Raw genomic sequence first — 21,142 nt, 5'->3', positions numbered from 1 at the left:
TTTAAGAATCAATTTTAATCTCTTCAGCTTGTGCATAAAAATGAAAACAAAGTTACCATAAACATTCAACTCAGAGTCCCAAGAATCACTGAAAACTTTCATACAACCTTCATAACTTAGATTTCACTAGCCCAATCAAGAATACACATAATTCTCCTCCTACTAACTTGACAATTACACCAAAAGAATTCAACTTCACTTTTAAGATGCTTAAAGAAGATTACAAATATCAATTGATTCCTTAAATTCCCTCACATATATTCTAAGATGACATCTTCCACATTTCTTCTCATCACCAGAAAAAAATAAATTAAAGTTACCTACAACTATCCAAGGTTTGTTGAGAGAGTGAATGAATTCAAATTATTCCAAAGATCCTTTTTATTAATGGTGAGTACATCATCATGCACAAGAGTAATGAATTTAAATTCTTCCAAAGATCCCTTCTCACCAAACTTTTGGTTCAGTAATACAAACTAAAATGGGGTTATTTTATTTAACTGAAGATTTATGTGTATCTTTTGCTTGGAATCTTCGCAATCCTCGGACAATACAAAACTTAACTTTAGTTTTAAATTTCTCATTCATACTCGTATTGCTATTTTTTTTACTTTACTTTCGAGATTGAGGAACGGATTCGGGAAAACCTCTCTTACTATCCGTCGTAAGGTTAGCACAGTTTCGGTCTTTTACATGCAGTCTAACCTCGTCAAATGAATAAATTTCTTCAGTCCCAACTTGGGCAAATGGGATAAATGAATAACCTTGCCAAATGCTTTAATGAATACGTTTTCTTGACTCCATAAAGGTCCTATGAGAATACAAGTGAATAATTACTAAATCTTCAGACAGAAAATGAATATAAATAAACCAAAATACTTTTATCCAATCAACAATGTTCGTATAAGAAGTCATTTGTTTTCAAAAAGTGCATTTAAAGTTTATAATTTTCCTTCCACCTAAAGAACAATATGTCCTATACTTAATTAATTTTTTATAATGCACTCACAACATATTAAATATTTTGCGCATGTTTTAGCAAGTTATTTTTTATAGTGATTACATCTCGAAATACCTCTTTTGACGATACATTTGGTATGTCACTGTTATCACCTGGTACATGATAATTCTAATCATTTACTACTGACTCGATAACTTTTTTGTCCGTGGGTGATTATATAATTGCGTCATTCTCATTAGTATTGTTCAAAAGATATTCGGCATCTATCACATTTTTATAATTTAAGTTAGAAACACGAAATAATTCTTGAGTATTTTTACTAATTGTCTGATTCAGAAGCATCAAACTCATATTTATAGAAAACCAAAAAATACTCTCTAAATAAATATTCGGTAAATGAATATATTATACATTTATCGATAAATAAATAACATCGCTAAATAAATATTTTTTTCCCGGTTCCAAGGATATTCATTTATCGAGGTTAGACTATGTTTGTTTTCACGGGCCTTTCACTCATGATTTATTAATGGATTTTCATTTTTCTTTTTGTTAATTGTGTTAAAGGAGATCGAGTTTTTCAAATAATTGGATGATGTTCGACATGGTAACTTTAGTTAGTACGATATTTCTAGTGGAAAAGCTCGTGAATTTCTTGGCTTCAAAGGACCTAGCTCACATGATATCATGTCAGATATCAACGGTTTAAACAGTTCATCAAATAAAGAACTGATTTATGAGATTATCGGATCGATACACAACGATGTGCGGTGGTCTACGATAACAAGAAAATACTTGTAGATGAAATTCAAAGGAAAGAAGCTAAATAAGGTGTTTCATTTGGTGGTGATGTATTTAAGTTGACAATACAACCTGCAGTTTGTCAGACAATCGTGATGGCTCTTGTTATATTAAAGGAACAAATGTTTGGATTGAGAAGATCAATCAGTTTATAGTAATCAATGAAGCATTGGATGATGAACGGTTTGATAAACTAGAAGAAACCTGGAACGGTGGAACCCCAAAAAGAGTCCAAGTTATACTATTGTGCGCTGGCGGGATGTATACCGAGATCTTTACAGAATTGTGTCGTGTCCCAACCCCACTGGAAGCTAAACACGCTGCACGCAAGATCAGCTGCAATTATGAAGTTATTGCTCCTAAATCGCCAACTTGAAAAGGCTCAAAATGCGAAAGCGATCGCTTATGGACATGGATAGGGATAATAATATGCATTAAGCAGCTTGAATGCTAATTCACTAGGCATAACTGACAACACAAGCTAAACAAAATCTCTGAGTCATCGAGCACCAAAACATTTGATATATACTTATTAAAATATAATATGCATACAATAAAAATTAAACAAGTTAATAACCTTGGGACTGCTGAATTTTATTATTTTAGCGAACTATTAATTTATCGATGAATTAATGAGTTTTTAACGTATAGAAACATACCCGACTTAAGTTCTATAGATAAGTGTGTAGATTACTTTCCTATGATAACAAATATATGGAGATTTTAATTTCAATTCAAACTACTTTATGGCATAATATCTGATATAATATACTGCATATTATGTGTGTAAATATATATACTTTGATGTTATAATTAAATCAATAAGAAAAACAACACAACAAAAGCACTCTTGAACTTTTTAAGAGACTACAACATATTTGAGATGAAGCCATTATTATATAAATGTGAATAAGAAATAAACATTTTTGGATTCCTATTTTAACAAGGCATCATTATTTAGTGTTATCACACTGCTTATTAACTTATATATTAGTTGGGCCCTAATGGAAGTTTAAATTTTTTATCATCTTAAAATTTAGCGGGTTTATTAATTTTTCACACTGGACCAAATTGGGACTGGAAAAAAATATTGTTTTAACAAAGTTATAATTTATCACGGATTAATTTAATGAAGTTCTACTATATATCATCGTCTTGGCACTAAAAGGTAGATAGTGCCAACAACCAATGTATGTACCTTGTAAGTATTGTCTATGCTGAAGTAATAAGAGTTCACCGAATTTAAATTCTCTAATACTCCATCCGTCCCTAAATAAATGACCTATTTATTTTTAAATTTTATCTCATTATCAGATGACCTTATCATTAAACAAGCGGATATTTACAAAACTATCATTTTAATTGGTTATAGCTAGCATAAAAATATGTATAATTTGATATTCATGATTATATTCGTTACATAGGCGTTTTAAAATGCTTTTCAATGATATAAAGTTTACGAATATCGGTGGTATAACTTGAGAGATAAATCATTTCTAAATTTTACTAATTATTATCCACAAGGATATAATTATATAAAAATCTTAAAAATGCTCTTATTTCCTCTACGCCTTAAGAACCGTGTAAACTTGGACTAGGTCATCTATTTAGAGACGGAGGGAGTATATTTTAATCTTGTGCCATTAGATTATATATAAACATTTTATTTTATGTTTACACGATTAATGTTGGTGCATCATGCCTTTCTTTTTCTTTTTTATAAATGGTAACGAATTTGGTGTTGATGAGTTTCAAACCCGTAACAAAGTTTGTATCTGGTTCTCATATGATCAATATGGGAAAAGCATTTCTTAAAGGAAAGGAGTTTGGTCATACCTTCGAGCTTTAAATCTAAACCGATTTTTCACTAGGGTCCTGTATCATGTCTAGCTTGCTCATAAGTTGGTTGTAGTCTTTGTTGAAGCCTAGCTCATCTTAGGTGTACATTTTTTCTCTATCAATATAGTTGAAAACTTGATATTTGAAACCAACATTTTTTTTCTTTCTCAATGTTACAGAAAATATCAGAAATTACATGAAATAGCAATCATTATTTTACTAGTGCAAAACAAAACAAGTTGGCAAGTTTCATAACACTAGCCTGAAATTTGTTTTATTGTCAGTAACTAGTATTTGGCCGAAATAAATCAGGCACACTCTCAAATTCCTTTTTTAAATGGAATGTGATTTCTCCTTTACAAGTTGGAACAAGTTGAGCAAAATTTTTGATTATATGAAACAAGAAGAAGAAGTTGAGAGGAAAATATCATAATATCTTGCTCCTACTTAGAAGTATTATCATCTTCTTCATTTTCGCTCTTTACAAGGGCATGGTATTTGCTTCTAGAAGTAAGATTACTCAGAATAATGAAAATTACTCGAAATAACAAAAAAATTCTCCAGGAAGAGTCTCATGGACAATGTTCTCATAACCAATTTCACAAGTAATTATTTGCATTCATTTGAGAATCATTCATATTTGAGCCAGAAGTCACAGTTGTGGGTTCATTTATTTCTTTAATATTATTTCTGTTTTTTCTCTTGGTATGCTTCACAGCAGGATTAACAATATCATTTCCATACTGAATCGTGATCTACACTTAAGAACAACGTGGACAATTCATCTGGCAATGACTAAAAAAAAATTGAACCTTTCGCAATTTCTACAAATGGATAAAACCCTCCAAATTTAGTTTTCACCCAAATTTCTCAAGAATTGGCTTAGCATAATCCACTTCAACTGGAGCAGTAGCATAATAACTAACAGCCTTGTTAAAAGTTGTTTCATCAACTCTAATAGGCTTACCCATTGCTTTTTGTAAAGCAAGAACAATTTCTTCCTTCTAATACTCAATACAAAGCCTTGGGAATTTTACCCAGGCAATATCAGAGGTAACCTTCAAATTTTCTAATATAAAATTGAGTTCCCAATCCCCGATTCTTACAAGCTGGTTCCCACCACCAATTTTTTTCTCTGCAAACACGATTCTTATCTATTTCATTGTTCAATTTGATGATAAAGAACCCTTTTTCCAGAGGAATCAAATGAAATCACAAGTAAGATTACAATTTGATCTCAAAGAAATGACCCTTCATTAAGTTCCAATTTTCCAGTTAAACTAAAATTCCATTCTTTTAAACTAATTTCATTACATTATCAGACAATTCAATAGAAGGATCGTCACCTTTTAATCCAACTTCCATGAAAGAAAAAAAAACTATATTTTTTTTATGGTTTCCATGATTCGAAGAAACATCATGGATTCCACAATCTTCTAATATGATGTAAATCAAGAAAGTAAAACCAAGATTCGATCAACACCAATCATGAAAGCAGAAATTGGAACAAAGAAAACATGGAATGCAAAACAAAGTAACCTGAATTGATGAAAAGAACTCAAAAATCTTGACTAAATTCAATGACGCCAAAAAATCATCTGAGTTAATCCACTAGAATGATCTTTGACTACATAAGCACTTTTATCTCGTTTTAATTTTTTTTATCTGTAATATTGTTGTCATGTTATTTGATAATTTTTTTTTATTTATTCGTGTTGTTTTCTATTTTTAATTTACTTTTGTTTAGTTTTAATACTTGTCAGTACTCCCTCTGTTTCAAAAAAAAAATTGGGTTTCCTTATTTGAGTATGTCAAAAAAATAGGCCGGTTTTCATAAATAGAAAGTCAAATATTGTTACTTTACTATTTTGCTCACATTAGGGACCACACTCTCTTTTACAAATTTGGGGACATTTCTCTCTCTTGTTTTTTTTCTTTTTAGAATTTGGAAACACTCCTGCATTGTCTTTTTGTTAAACAAGTTTGGGCCCTCAACCTTAATACGGTTCAACTTGATTTTAATTAATGATCGGTCACATTGCTTGATATCTGTAAAGATTGTATGGACTCGCCAATTAATCCAATCTCTTGAGAACTAATTTTGACAAAGATAAGATTTATTTGGAAGTAAAGATGCAAAATAAGTTTTCAAGTAAAGCAAAAATTTCCTTTACAACTATCTCTTGAAATACAGAGACATGCCCAGTTCTGGTTCAATAATGGCAGTAAAACTAAGAAGAACACCATATCTAAGAAGACAAATGTTGAAGAAATATGAAAATTTCCTGTTAAGAATAACCGTAAAATAAATGTGTATGCAGCTTGGATAACACATGATAAGCAATCTGGCTATGCACCAATCTTAAGAGATGATGTAAGTGAATTTAGAAATGGAAGAGCAGGACTATCCTCAGCAACAGGACCAGAATAAGCTGAGGTAATAGGAGTTCTGCAAGCAGCAACATGGGCAAAAGAGAAGAACTTATCTAATTGCAAGAACCTTTTTGACTATCTGCAAGGAAAAAACTCTACTATTTCTTGGTAGACTCAAGCAACTTTGAATGAGGCAAATATGATTGCTAAATCCTGCCTTAACTTCGTCGATTTTTATTTGTTCCTAGAACTGCTAATAGGACAGCCGACATTTTAGCCAAGAAGGCAAAATCTTTTGATTGTACGGTTAATTGGGATGGTATCCCACCACATGTATTGTTTTTCAAATTTCAGTAGATAAATCTAATGCTAGGGAAGACCTCTCACATCCCACATTAGATGCCTCTACTTCTATTGTACCGCAGGATTCTAACACCTTAAGTTAGTCTTTGAAATGAATCAACACTTTACAAGAAAAAAAAGAATATAAGGGACCACTTTTTTCTCAAGGATAAATTAGGAAATACACGAAAAGAAAGAGTTCAAATGATTATTTTTCTTAATTCTTGTGCAAAACCAAATAAGCCTATATTTTTTGAAACAAAGGTAGTTAAGGGTGGACTTGGGTTGGGTAACACGAACGGTGTGCGGGCATGGGCAATATATTCAAAACTTTGGGCATGTTTGTGCGCAAATTTTATAAATCCAAATTAAATTTGGGCAAGCATGAGCATGAATATCTCTAACCCGAACAAGTATAATATAATTATGTAAAACTATTTTTGTAATTGGTGTTGTTATCTATCTTGAGTAATTTTAGCTATTATCTTCAAATCTAATCATGAAAATATAAGTTTTATCTACCACATTAATAATTCAATACGGAAATTTTTATAATATCGTAAGTAACTTAAGTTATTTGGAGGTTAAGGAGTAATTAAAATATTATTATTAATAAAATCTTTTATTATCACATTAAATTAAAATAAATTTTAAGGTTAAATTGGAACAATTCCGGTCTTTGTGTATGTCTATTTAAATTGAGAGATTTCCTGTTTAGTCCACTAAACCCGATCCGGATTAGTGGCTAGTCCAGCGGGAAACAACATTTACTCCCTAGTCCAAAAAAGATTTGAAAAGAGTAAAATTACTCTACTAACCCTAACATATAATATACTATGTATGTTAGTAACATATGTAATATGTAGTAACATATATACTAGTATTAATACTTGTTTACTAGTATACTAGTATACATATGTAATATGTAGTAATATATGTAACTAGTATACATATGTAATATGTAGTAACATATGTAACATTATTAGTAATATTACATATGTAGTAACTAGTAACATATGTAATATGTAGTAACTAATAACTAATAGTATACTAGTAACTACTAGTATACTAGTATTAATATGTAGTATGTAGTAACATTACTAGTATACTAGTAACTACTAACATTACTAGTAATATGTAGTAACTAGTAACATATGTAATATGTAATAACTAATAACTAGTAGTATACTAGTATACTAGTAACTACTAGTATACTAGTATTAATATGTAGTATGTAGTAAAATATGTAGTAACATATATAGAACAAATGTAGTATGTAGTAACATATGTTACTAGTATCAATATGTTATATACTGATACTACATATTAATATGTAGTATGTTATACATTGGCACTACATATTAATATGTAGTAACATTATTAATATGTGGTATGTTATATATTGATATTACATATTAATATTGATACTACATATTAATATGTAGTATGTTATATATTGACACTACATATTAATATGTAGTGTCATATTAGTATGTAGTATGTTATATATTGATATTACATTAATATGTTACTAGTATACTGGTTTACTAGTATAATATTAATTACTATTAGTACTACTAGTATAGTATTAGTTACTACTAGTAAACTAGTCTACTAGTACACATGTTACTACTAGTATAGTAGAGTAGTTACTTAATACTAGTTTACTAGTATACTAGTATACATATGTAATATGTAGTAACATATGTAACTAGTAATATGTAGTAACATATGTAATATGTAGTGTCATAATAATATGTAGTGTCATATTAGTATGTAGTATGTTATATATTGATATTACATATTAATATGTTACTAGTATAATACTAGTTACTATTTGTACTACTAGTATACTAGTATAGTACTAGTTACTACTAGTAAACTAGTCTACTAGTACACATGTTACTACTAGTATAGTAGAGTAGTTACTTAATTTACGAGTAACATATTCTTTTTACTATTAATATAGTACATATTGATATGTAGTATGACCATATTGATACTATTAGTATGTAGTAACATATTACTAGTAATATTAAATGTGTTGATACTAATTAGATCTGTAAGGGTGTTTTAGGCATTTAGAAAATACATTTTATAATCTCCACAAAGTTTTTTGGACTAGCGAGTAAATAATCTAGTCCAAAAACATGTTTTTGGACTAACGAGTAAATGTTTTTCGTGGGTGAACTAGCCATTAACTGGGTCATGAAAAATTGGACTAAATAGTAATTTCTACATTTAAATTTGGGTAAACTCGAAAAACCCAAGGAATAAAACCTGAGCAAATTTAGGCAGCACCTCCATGAGTTTAACAAATTCGATGGACAATCTGGCAAACGATTTCTTTACCGGATCTAGCTCGGCCAAGCCTTCTAGTCCTACTAACCAGCTCAATCCCAATCCTGAGGAGGATTACGTTTTTTCATGTTTCCGCACTGCACTTGTATATTAATCTTGTTTACTTTTTTTTGATAAACTAATCTTGTTTACTTCAATAACCAAAAATAAAATAAAATCAGTCTTGTTTACAAATTTCCACTACGTAAAGTTATTACGTACTGGTATGACCTGATATAACTGCAGGTCGAAATAACATCTCCAGATTCCAATACCCCAATCTACTAAAGAAACAGATAAAAGAGTTTCTAGTTATGCAAATTTTCTAGGTTTTCATTTTGTTTCTAAAATCGAAACAAAAATACATACATCTAAATCTAACCACATTCTATTTCACCAGCATCAATGCCGAAATCCAACGATTCTTGTTGCAACAGTATCAACAAATCTCCAATATCGTAACCACCATTTTTCTTTCTTTATAAGCAGAACAAAAAACAGACCCCAAAAGCCAATTATATACCCCAACGCAACATCACCACAAAACAACACATTCTCTTTTGCAAAGTTGTATGGGGGTGGAAGAGGCTGTGCTTCACGAAAGTCCATCGTTCGCCCATTGAAACCGGTTGGCATTTTTGAATTCAAAGATGCAAGAAGGTATATGTCCTGTTAGCATATTATTAGACAAATCCAATTCCTTAAGATGAGTTAAACTACAAATGAGAGGAGGAATTACTCCTTTCAAGTTGCATGATCGCAAGTTTAGCGTCTCTAGTTCAAATTTTGATGGAACTAAGTGTCGGTCTATAACAACAGTTAGCCTATTTGAGCTCAGGTCTAGGAATGTTAAGTTTAGTTTGTTAACCAAAGAGATCAGTGAAACCTTGCCCTTTATAGAGTTACTTCTAACATCAAACAAATTAAGGTTCTCAAGATCAGTAATGCAACTTGGAATACTTCCTGTAAATTTGTTATGGTTTAAACTTATTTTTTGAAGAGAAGAAATCTTGCAAATTGATTTTGGGATAGAACCTTGAATATAACAATATGGGGCATTAAGATTAACCAATCTTGGGGCATTTGACACAAAATTCCGAAATGATCCGGTGACTTTGGTTTGTGATATAGAAAATGTTTGTAGTTTAGGCCATGAATGTTTAAACATTTTAGTTAGATCAACATGAAGATCATAGTTCCAACTCATATAGAGCTCCTTAAGTTGAGAAAGCTGAGGAAATGAACCTCTTAAATCACAACCAGATAACTCAAGAATAGATAGTGAAGTTAGATTAGTCAGATATTGAGGGACTGCAGAATTCAGGCCGTGATTTCGACTCATTTTGAGTGAGGATAGACGAGAAAAATTGTGAAACTTATGGATGGGGAAAACTGAGCCTGATATATTGCAAGAAGTGAGATCAAGATCCCTAAGATCGGCGAGATGTGATATATCTTCAGCGAAATTATTTTCTGAAGATGTAGCCACGGAAAGATCAACATGACTCAAACTTAATACCTTTAAATTTACCAACTGCCTCACCCATTTCATAGATGGCAATTCTAAGCAGACGTATGGGTCTGACTCGCATGATAAATCAAGGTACTGCAAAGAAGATAGATTGGTGAACTGTGTTGTAATTGAGCCTGAAATCCTTGAGTTGGAGAGATCAAGATGAATGAGTTTTGTTAAATTAGTTAACTGAAGAGTAAGTTCATCAGACTCCTGAAAATCGTTCCAGGCAAGGTCAAGATACTCGAGATGGGTAATGTTGAAAATGGAAGGAGAGATTTTACCTCGTAGACCAGTATATGGCGGCGAAGTTTTGGTGAACTCAGTTTTATACATTTCACTGGCTATGTTTCGAAGGTCGATTGAAATGACATGGAAAGATTCACTGGAACACACCTTGCCAATTACAGCAGTTGTAATGTTGTCTGCCTTCTTGCCATGACGATCCGCAGGGTCTGTCATCAAGGATTTAAAGTTTAATAGAGCTCTTCTTTCCTCTTCATGACAGCCATGAGAGGCAAGTGGGAATTCAGTGACGCCTATAACTAATCTGAACAGTAAATGAAAATTAGCTAGATGAAGAAGATATGATTTTATTCGAGTATTCTTCTTGAATGAATTCATGTCTAGGTTTTGCTTGAACAACGGATTTGCAGAATGCCTTGGTATTTATAGACTTATGTTAATAATCACACTGAACTACAATACTTCGAAATCCAACTTGTTTAATAATGTCAAATGAATGCTCATTGCCAAACTAGATGAAATATAACGAATTATTGACTTGACTCGGTCAGGAAACATCTTTTACTCGTTTTCTTTGCTATGCAGGTCCAACGTTCAAAGTGGACTTTTTCTTACCAAAGTTGCTCCTACAGTCGGTCACCAGGAATTACAGGCTCAGTATGCATGCAACTTAGTTTCAATTTTACCTTTGAAAAGAAAACCCCAGTGATTTTGTTGGTGTCTCTAGTTAGCCGTTCTTTCTGTCTTATAAAAGGTGGTTTTGGAGATGACAAAATAACGTCAGCTGGGAACACCATAGGAGAAAGGAGCTTTGTAATGTCAAAAGATCAATAAAAGACCTCAAAACAGAATGATACTGAATAGTGGATATAAACCTGAAAAAGCACAAAGTCAAAATCCTGATAAACTAATACAAAATAAAGCCATTTATATTGAGCAGTTTGAGGTTGTAAATGATGAGTTCATTACCAGTTCAAAACAATGTTGCACTGGAACTTACTTCCAAAATGAGTCGTACTTTTAGACTTTAATCACATCCAGAAAATTGTTGCCAAATTAATATAAGAATTATGTTGCACCACATGTTATAGTTAATGTCCCTAGGAGAAAAGTTTTCGATATTCAGCAGCCTCTTGAGCCATTTCCTCATAGCTCCTATCTTTCCTTTCCTTATCCAAGTCAAGCTTCTGTTTCAATTCCTTCTCTTTCTCGTCTAACTGCAAAAACTCAGGAAAAAAAATTCATAAGCCAACAAAATCCATGTACTCTCTTGTCTAACAAGACGGGAAAATAACTGAACCAGAAAATAAACTTTTTTACTTACAGCGTCATAAATCTCATCATTCTTCTCAAAGTCACCCGCCGCTCTTGGGAGAATATGAATGTGTACATGAGGTACTGTCTGTCCTGCATGAGGTCCATCCTGAAGGCAAAGAGAAAATTACAGTTTTTTCATTGGCGTTTGCTAGTGATGCGGAAAGAGCCCCAACAGTAAGCCACTGTGATGGGAACTCCCCCATGAAAAAAATCAATTTAAAATCGTGTGAGCCGATTGCTCAGATATCAGAATCTTAAACTGATAAGAACAGAAACTACACTATTTCTTAGCCAAAAGGCCACAGAAAGGTATTCCCCATGTCAAGTTACTAATTTAATTTCAAGCTTCATCAATGCAAATTATGCCATTTGTTAGAAAACAAAAATAAAAAAGATTCTTGATGCAGATTTTATGTTAATTTTTACAAAAGGTTTTCTAAAGGTTATCTAAATTCGACCATGTGTATGGTGGTTGCAGGAGAGAAAGCGGTAGCGAGAAACTGCAAAAGCTCAATACCCCAAGCTTAACAGGACAATGTTTATTACTGCCAGAGGGCAAAAAGAAGACTAGGTGTAGAACTTCTTAACAGAAATACAAATGTAATTTCTATCATTTGATCCTTACCATTTATTAAGTCTTACACTTGCAAGATAGCTTACTAGCTCGATTGCTCGAGGGGATGATCGGATAATTTATTTGTATAAACTCTATCTGGTTTAGCCACAAGGAAAACGACACTGCCATAAATTTACAAAACTAAAGTTCCATTATTCATCAAAAGTGACTTCCCTTTAGAGCTGGAATTGATTTTCCTTGACCTCTGACACTAAGCATAAACGGATCCTTGAAAAAATCTTAGGAGAAAGGAAGCACTAGATTGCCCAAAGAACTAATACAACTCTTTGACTTTGTGAGTTGTGTTTGCGTGTCCTCAATGGTATGAAAAGTAAAGATAATGAGCCACAAAGCCAATATGCCGACACATGTGACACTTCATCCTATGAGAAAGAACATACTCATAAATGCAAAAAAAAAATAAAAAAATACTGCAAATTAATTAACATTTAGTGGAATGGTGAGATGACATACTCTTGAATGTGGTATGGCATTGCTTGCTCAACGCAGAAAATTCTTAGATAAACGTTATGGTTTATAATACTCCGTGTACTATATTCTATTATTCTTCTATGGTTCTAACTAACCTTGAGTATAACATAGCTTGTTAATGCAGCAAACTGTTTATAATATAAGGTAGTATAGAACTACTTCTGTGGAAATGCAGAATGTAACAAATGGTGAATCATGAGAAATTGGAGCCGAAATGAAAGATAAATAGATACAAACACAATTTGCTTATGAGGGAGGGAGGGAGAAGTTTTACCTGGATCGTGAAAGTAAGCGAAGATGCTTTGTGATGATGTTCTAGTGTACCACCTATTTTTTGTGCTGTGAGCCACAAGTCACTAGTCTCATCAGAAGTGAGGTCAACAAAGCGCTTCACTTCACGTCTTGGACAGACAAGCACATGTACTTGCAATGTCAAGTTGATCAAATGAAATGCTTGCAGAAATTCACACAATTATAAGAAAATAACAACAAATCATTTTACAAAAACATGTTAACATGCACCACATGCTACAAAAAGGATATGACCTGCACAAAAAGAAAAAATAAATGAAGTTTCATTAGAAAGAAGTTTCTCGTAATTGACTTATGGTAAGCAAAGCAAGGATACCAAAGTAACTCGTATATTAAGTTATAAACTCAAGAAAAAATGGGAGCTTTGTTTATGCTTTATATGAAAAATGTTACTCGGGTACGAAGTTGATTACCCTATGTATCACCCCAAGTTGATTACCTTTGTTTATACTTTCGAAATTCAATGTTGTCTTAAAATTAAACTCAGAAATGGGAAACACTACAAGTCCTTAACTAACCAGCATCCTTATGTATCATCCCAAGCTTTTGATACCACTCACTTCAACAGTGACTAATTTTTCCGTTTATTTAAGACTCACATTTTGGCAAGAAACGTTATTGCCAGTTTTAATCAAAAGACACCCATAGGCGTATAAAGATTCTGAAGAAAGATTTGTGTAATGCGAGTTATCCGTTTTAGAAACACTAGACGTGCTTTTGAAAATGAACTAATCATATAACTAAATTGAATGGCTAAAACCCATAACCCTGGTGAAACTCTAACCATTTTGGAGAATTCACATAAAGCAAATTTTATTATGCACTACTAAAAACGAAAGCGAACATGAAAGCTTAGTCTCATCTCACTATGGTATAATATCACGAACCTCAATTGATTACTATGCAAATTCAAATCAGAAATAACCAAAAATGGGTGTTGTACAAGCTGAATTTGTAATCACTAAGAAACCCTAGTTTCATCTCCGAATAAAAAAGAGTTAAAAGAACGAACCAGGAAGAAGAGGTCTGAGATTAACCATAGCAAAAGAGAGCTTTGTAGAATAGAACACTTCATTCAGATGTATCTTGTATGGACCAAACATATAATTCTCCTCATCAGATGCCATTGCCTGTAAAATTAACAACTGAGTTACAAAAGTAACAAAAATATCAAATCACGAAGCTGAATAGTTTATTATACCTTTGGGAGCTTCACAGAACTTGATGACGACGATGATGAAGATGATCTGATAATTCTGCTGCAGGTATGAAGCTTAGGTCTAGGGTTTCGATTATTGAACAGAGACTTGGTTGTAACGAGCCCTTTCCCAATATTACCCAATAATTGCAGTTTTAACATTTCATTCTAGGTCTCTACCAACTTTAAAGAAGAAAAGATGCTCCTCTGAAGAGTTCCTTTGAAGGCAAATATTCTGCTAAAATGAGCCGCTGAATGTGTGGCTTTGGCCTTTGTGCAATTTTGTCAAAGCCTCAAGTAGGCCTCTGAGGCAGCGGCCGTTCTTGGCACACTACAGTAGTGGTGCTATGATGCTAAAGTATCATCAAGCTAAGAATTCAAAATTCTGTTTCGGTGAAGTCATTGGGTAATGATCCTGAGCTCCGAAGTAGTCGCACCACCAATTTCGTTTTTACGAATCAATCTTAGGGCTGTGGCGTGGACCATGGTGAATTTTTGATTTCTTTTCACTACATTTGGCTTTGGTAAGATTTGTTTCAATCATATGGTAGTGGTAGTGGATTTTCTATTTCTTGCAGAGCATATGGCTTTGGTAACATTTGTTTAATTTGACCGGATGTTAAGTCATTACTATGGTTGGATCCCAGTTTGGTGTTGTCATGGTTTTCCATAAAGTGGTGTTCTCGAAAACAAGAGCAAAAGAAGTTTATATCCAAGTTGGTCCCAACCGGAACAGGATCAAATTTGGGGTATTGTTATTGGCCTTAACAAGCGCTTTATGTATGGCAGTAGGCTAGTCTATTGGCCAGTTAACCCACCAGCGGCATTGCACCATAGCAGATCATAAACCAAGGTGCATTTACAACATTTTGGGTTTAATCTTTTTGTATCGATGAAAAGAAATTTTATTCATGAGCCATACTTGAATACACAAAGATTTGCAACTCTATTTATTTAGAACTTTTCAGATTTTTGAGCTAAAAACATAAGCTTCCCATACTCATCGGTCGCAACTCCCAGCAAGTGTATCTTGGCATAGCCTATCTATGGGAAAAGCTTTCGAAATACATGAGCTTCTTGAGTCCTTTCCTCCCAGCTCCTGTCCTTCCCCACGATATCCAAGTCAAAACCTTGTTTTAATTCCTTCTCCTTCTCATCTATCTGTTCAAAACTAGCATTGCATCAGATTCCAGGAGCTGAATGATGAGATTAATTACTAAAAGCTAAATGTAAATAGCAGAACTTACAGCATCATAGAGACGGTCATTTTTCCCATTTCTTCTCATAAAGTCGCCAGCTTTTCGGGGAAGAATATGGATGTGCACATGAGGTACCGTCTGTCCTGCCTCCGGCCCGTCCTGGTATTGGCAAAAAAACAAGAAAGACTTCCCAATCAAATTAAGTTTCAGACCCTATTGAGCAAGCAAAAAAGAAACTTAGTCTAGCTACTTTATTGTGCGAATCAAAGCAAAGTTATAACATCCAAGTTGGCATTCATTTTTCAAAAGTTCCGACAACACGCTATATATCTGAGTCTCACTCGGCTGAACAATTCCTCACAAGGGAGTTCATATTCATGTATGTCTGAACTCAGTCCTAAACAAAGCACTCCACAAGATGAAAAGAAAATTAAGATTCAAATTATACAGATTACAAAGTTATACCTGTATGGTAAAGGTGAGTGAGGATGCTTGGTAGTGATCCTACCTTATGTGCAGTGAGCCACAGATCAGTTGCCTCTTCTGAAGTTAAGTCAGTAAAACGCTTTACTACGCGCTTTGGACAGATTAGAACATGTAAACTGGTATATGTTAAGGGTAGTCATCATCCTGAAATCAATTAGTAGGTAACCAAAATAACAAAATAGTTCTAACGAAGAAATAAATTTAAAGATCAATTAGTGAAAAGGATATGACCTGCAAAACAAAAAATAACAATCAATTACTACTCCAAATAATGTTATCTACTGCAAACATGAATTGGAGAACGGAAATGGAAACGGAAACGAACCAGGAAGAAGAGGTCTAAGATTAACCATAGCAAAGGTGAGCTGAGTTGTATGAAATACTTCTTTGTGGTATACTTTGTATGGACCAAACATATAATACTCTTCCTCAGATGAAGGTCCTGATGCTGATGTTGAGAATGCCATTACTACTAGCTAAAATTCAAGATTGAGAAGAAGATGAAAGATCAATGGAATCAAATTGAACGTTATGTATAAACTTCCTAATCTCATTTCACTTTTTAAATCTTACTTCACTGAATAATTCCAAGAATAATTTCAGTTGGAGTTGTTGGTATCCCATTATTTTTCATTTTTAATTATTTTACTTGACTTGTATTTCATTGACCACAGAAGTCAAGAACATCTTGACCTTGAGTATGGGCTTGGACGTAACTTATTCAGAAAATTAAAATAAGCCCAATAAGATATTTGCAAACATCATCGGACGGTTTATAATGCAGGAGATACATCATCCAAAGGATAACAGCAACAGTGTCTTATCCTAAAACCTCATCTGAGCAAAGAGGAAGAAGAGAAGAAGTTCAATTTCACAATTGAAGCAGCAGAAGCTGTGAAGGAAAAATAAGAAGATGGCAACAGCAACAGCATCATCAACATGGAATATGACCTCACTTAGGTCTGCATTACCAACTACTCTTCCATCTCCATCTCCATCTCCTTCTTTATCAATCCCTTCTCTTCACTTCCCCATTTCATCATCATACACTTCTTCATCTCTCAAATTCTCATCTTCTACTCAAAAACCCAAAATGATGATTCCTACTTTTAATGGTCTTTCTTCTCTAAACCCACTTCTCTCCTTTGGCACCCAAGGTAAAATCCTTAATCTAGAAATCCAATTACCCAAAAATGACCTTAATTTCTGTATTTCTAACATACCCAATTTTATTTTTTTTTTTTGTTGCAGATATGGGATTTACATTAACAATTATTGATAATGGTGGGAGGGTGTATGCAATGAGGCATGGACGGAAAGTACCAAAGCTCAATCGACCACCTGATCAGAGAAAGGCTTTGCTCAGAGGTTTAACTACTCAACTCCTGAAACATGGTAGAATTAAGACTACTAGAGCTAGGGCAAGTGCAATGAGAAAGTTCGTTGATAAGATGATTACATTAGCAAAAGATGGGTCACTTCACAAACGTAGACAGGCTTTAGGATATATTTATGAGAAACAAATTGTTCATGCGTTGTTTGCTGAAGTGCCTGAGAGATACGGAGAAAGAAATGGTGGGTATACTAGGATTATCAGAACCTTGCCTAGGCGTGGTGATAATGCACCAATGGCTTACATTGAGCTTGTTTAGAGGTACAAAGATAACAATTTTAAATTGTTGGTGTTGTTAATTTGGTAAAACAGTTTATGTTTTGAAGTTAGATGAAATGATTGTGCAACAATTTGTTAAGATTTTGTTATTCAGCTTTTTTGTTATAATGCTAGCGCAACGTAGATAATTGCAATTGAATGCTAAGTTATATTTGAGATGTATATTGTGGAATCAAGGATGTTTTTGGAATGAATTTGTGCTGTTGATGTATGCTTATGGTATGTGTGATAGTTAGTTATAGTTTTAATAGGGAGGAAAGTATTAGCGATTCACTTAGTGTTGAAGCTAGAACTGTGACTTGTGAGTGAACCCACATTCTCAATCACATGACACATAATTGGTTGAATCATATTTATCAGAAGTACCATATTGATGAATCGAAGGTAAATGACTCTCACAGTAATATCATCTTACGGACCTCCCAACAAGTTATTTCTCACCTATTGCTTAGAACGTTTTGTTTATTTGAGAATCACTTACAGTAGAAACATGTACTACTAGAGAGAGAGAAAGAGAGGAATATGTATGCAAAAATGTTTTATGTGCAGAAAGAGTCGTAAAGAATTTCTCATTACCTAAATACTGTGTTATACAACAATGACTGAAAGCGCTAGTTATGAGACACTATAACAGAGAACAACCACTTAAGCTATGTTCCCCAGGTATTAGATAGTAACAGAGAATGGGAATGTGTATATGACGATGAGTCTGGCACGAAGTTGACACCTGAAATTACTTCATCTTCCAGCAGCGATTCTGCTTTGAGCAGTTTAAAGTTATATTGAATTATGCTTTTCTTTGGCTAGGATAGCTATGATAAGTAACTCTTTCTAAGTATGTCTGTCACTTTTGCAACTTCTCTATTGGTATGTCGCCATTCATTTTCTGGATCAATTGTTTCAATGGTTGCCTATTTTGCCAATATGGTACAGCATTCTAGTCCACTGCTTTTATCATATTTCACAATGATAGCTTCATTTTCCAGCTGCAGTTCTGTTTTGTGCATTTTATAATTTTGCTGAATTATCGTTTTCGTTCTCTATAGATTGCTCCAGTAAGTAATTCTAGTTTTTTTTTCATGTGGTAGCAAATAAAGGCTAAATATGAAAAGTTAAAATGACAACATTTTGTTTGTTCTTTTTTTTTTTTTGCTGAGAAGGGACGATGCATTAACTAAGAAGAGAACTACAAACATCCACAATGGGTTCTTTTCTTACATAGCTGTCCAAAAAAGAAGGAACCCTAATGTCTTTAACACAGTACTTTCTAGCCCGACATGCAAGCCGGATCGCTAGTTTGTTCTTAAGACGCTTAATATATACAATATTAAAGTTGCTACAACCAGAAAAGGAACACCGACAGTCATCCAAAATATTACTGCATCCAATATCACCATTGCCTCCATTAACAAAATCCACCAATTGAAGGCAATCACTAACAAAAAGAACTTTGGACAGATTCATCTCCTTCGCCCAGGAGATAGCCAAAATTAGAGCAGTCGCCTCAACCCCAACTGCATCTGAAATCATCCGAAAGTCCGATCTAGATTTCTTTATCCTTCCTGCATTATCACACAAAATTATTCTCAAACCCATGTTAAAATCCTTAAATGAGCATTCTATAAGCATAAAATGTTCTACTTCAACCCTATGAATTTTAATATCCATTCCGATAAATTTAGCAGGAGAAGGGGGACTATATAAGTACTGATTAATCTTCTGGTATCCAAAATAACTCTGTCAAGTTTTATAGAAACACTTCTGAAAACTACATCACACCTTAACTTCCATATACACCACATAACAATTGCGCCAATAGTTGCCCAATTAACGACATAAGGAGACTGCCCCAAGTCTTTATTAAACCAACCCAGAAAAATACCTTCAATCCAAACAAAATCAGTATAAACTAAGTGTTGTAGAGACAAAGCAAACCAAATATGAGAAGCTATAGGATACTTAAAGAATAAATGCAGCACTGATTCTGTCTCATTCTTACCTTAGGGGCAATAATCATCAATTGAGGGATTATAAAACTTAAGAATAGAATTAACAGGAAGCATATAAGCAAAACTTTCCACATAAAGAATTTAATTTTCGGAAGATAATCTAAGGACCAAACTTTTTTTTCCAGAAAGAAGCCTCCTCAAAATATCTAGTTTCATTCATATAAACATTATAAGCCGTCTTAATTAGGGCTGCACATGGTTCGGTTTTCATCGGTTTTTGGAAAAAACTAAACCGAAACCAAACTACTCGGTTTTCCAATAATGAAAACCAATGAAACCATTAAGGTAGTTCGGTTTTGCTTGGTTCGGTTCCAACTCGGTTTTGTATAAAACCATTCAGTTTTTGGTTAACCAGCTAAGTCACTGAAATTTTTTATATCTGTCAGTCTCACAAAAATGACGGGAAAATTTTTCTGAACCTGTCACTCAAGTTTCAAATACATCAAATGTTCCAACTTCCAATACATATTGATAGAAACATTAAATTTTAAAGAGTCTAGTTTCTCCTTAATAACAAAAACGAAAAAACATCAAAAAATCATAATCATAACTGACTACACATCTTTAGATGGAAAATCAACATAGAGATCTCATTCCTAAAAGGGTCGGCAGGAAATAGTTTGTTACGGTGAATACACTTTGCATGTGTAGAAATTGGGTATTCCACAGGAGGTTTTAATGGTAACCTGCACGTACACAAACTCGAGTTAAATATGAATTTCTCAATCATGATCAGTGCAATGGTACATAATGTAACTAAGAACATCAAGATTAGCAACCGCTATGGTAGAGAAGCACTAGACAATAAGCATTCGTTTAGCTGGAATTGAGGATGATCCTTTTACTGTAATATGCATTTCTAATGTGAATGTTACATTATCACCTCAACCAATGAAACTACAATGGAATTGTACTGATATTGAAGAAGTTACAAGTAAAGTAAGCCCTGAACATTCATAACAGTTGACTAAGATGATCTACCTTCAAAGGCAATGGCATGAGTTTAAGCTATTTTGGCGTAAAGGAGAGTACTCACATTATTGACAGTTCATTGTTTCAACTTGGCTATGCATATGCTTAAACAAATCTAAGTTTTGTTCTAAAAAAATATCAACTGCTAAAACTACAAACTAGAGAAACTTACCGCTAACCCGTTAAATCATTTATAATCAACTTCACGATAACAAAGTTGAATCTTCTTCTTCATCATCATCTATGTCAATGCGGATGAACTTAGAAGTTGCAAGAGAACCTAAAAATTCTGCAAGAAATTACATCAATAAGTGACAAACAATGAGTAGAGAAAATAACAAATCAGAATTTTACAAAAGTGAGTAGAGAAAATACCTGAAACATCTTCAGCATCATCAGTTCCTAAGGTGTTTGGATCAAGATCAACCGGTATCCGTAACCAGCTTTGCGTGCA

At 33.3% G+C, this 21,142-nt stretch overlaps 3 protein-coding genes and 2 pseudogenes across 3 annotated transcripts; 1 reads left to right on the top strand and 4 right to left on the bottom strand.

The window, feature by feature from the left end:
• Nucleotides 1-8,847: 8,847 nt before the first annotated feature.
• LOC113323814 (MDIS1-interacting receptor like kinase 1-like) lies at nt 8,848-11,286 on the bottom strand. Its single transcript, XM_026572164.1, has 2 exons — nt 11,102-11,286; nt 8,848-10,624 (listed from the first exon to the last, which is right to left on the bottom strand). Exon 2 carries the CDS (start codon nt 10,503-10,505, stop codon nt 9,252-9,254), a length of 1,254 nt encoding a protein of 417 aa, XP_026427949.1. The 5' UTR covers nt 10,506-10,624; nt 11,102-11,286; the 3' UTR covers nt 8,848-9,251.
• A 26-nt stretch (nt 11,287-11,312) lies between these two features.
• LOC113323815 (bifunctional bis(5'-adenosyl)-triphosphatase/adenylylsulfatase FHIT-like) lies at nt 11,313-14,620 on the bottom strand. Its single transcript, XM_026572165.1, has 5 exons — nt 14,354-14,620; nt 14,163-14,282; nt 13,115-13,261; nt 11,740-11,838; nt 11,313-11,632 (listed from the first exon to the last, which is right to left on the bottom strand). Exons 1-5 carry the CDS (start codon nt 14,510-14,512, stop codon nt 11,516-11,518), a joined length of 642 nt encoding a protein of 213 aa, XP_026427950.1. The 5' UTR covers nt 14,513-14,620; the 3' UTR covers nt 11,313-11,515.
• LOC113325645 lies at nt 11,827-12,045 on the bottom strand (annotated as a pseudogene).
• A 611-nt stretch (nt 14,621-15,231) lies between the features above and the next one.
• On the bottom strand, nt 15,232-16,583 carry LOC113320573 (annotated as a pseudogene).
• A 282-nt stretch (nt 16,584-16,865) lies between these two features.
• LOC113320511 (50S ribosomal protein L17, chloroplastic-like) lies at nt 16,866-17,856 on the top strand. Its single transcript, XM_026568418.1, has 2 exons — nt 16,866-17,192; nt 17,287-17,856. The coding sequence occupies exons 1-2, from the start codon at nt 16,949-16,951 to the stop codon at nt 17,685-17,687; spliced, it is 645 nt and encodes a 214-aa protein (XP_026424203.1). The 5' UTR covers nt 16,866-16,948; the 3' UTR covers nt 17,688-17,856.
• The last annotated feature ends 3,286 nt before the right edge of the window (nt 17,857-21,142 follow it).

This window comes from Papaver somniferum, chromosome 11 (assembly GCF_003573695.1).
Source record: "Papaver somniferum cultivar HN1 chromosome 11, ASM357369v1, whole genome shotgun sequence".
Taxonomy (NCBI): Eukaryota; Viridiplantae; Streptophyta; class Magnoliopsida; order Ranunculales; family Papaveraceae; genus Papaver; species Papaver somniferum.
The sequence above is the reverse complement of the archived record's forward strand: the minus strand, read 5'-3'. Positions and strand labels throughout refer to the sequence as shown.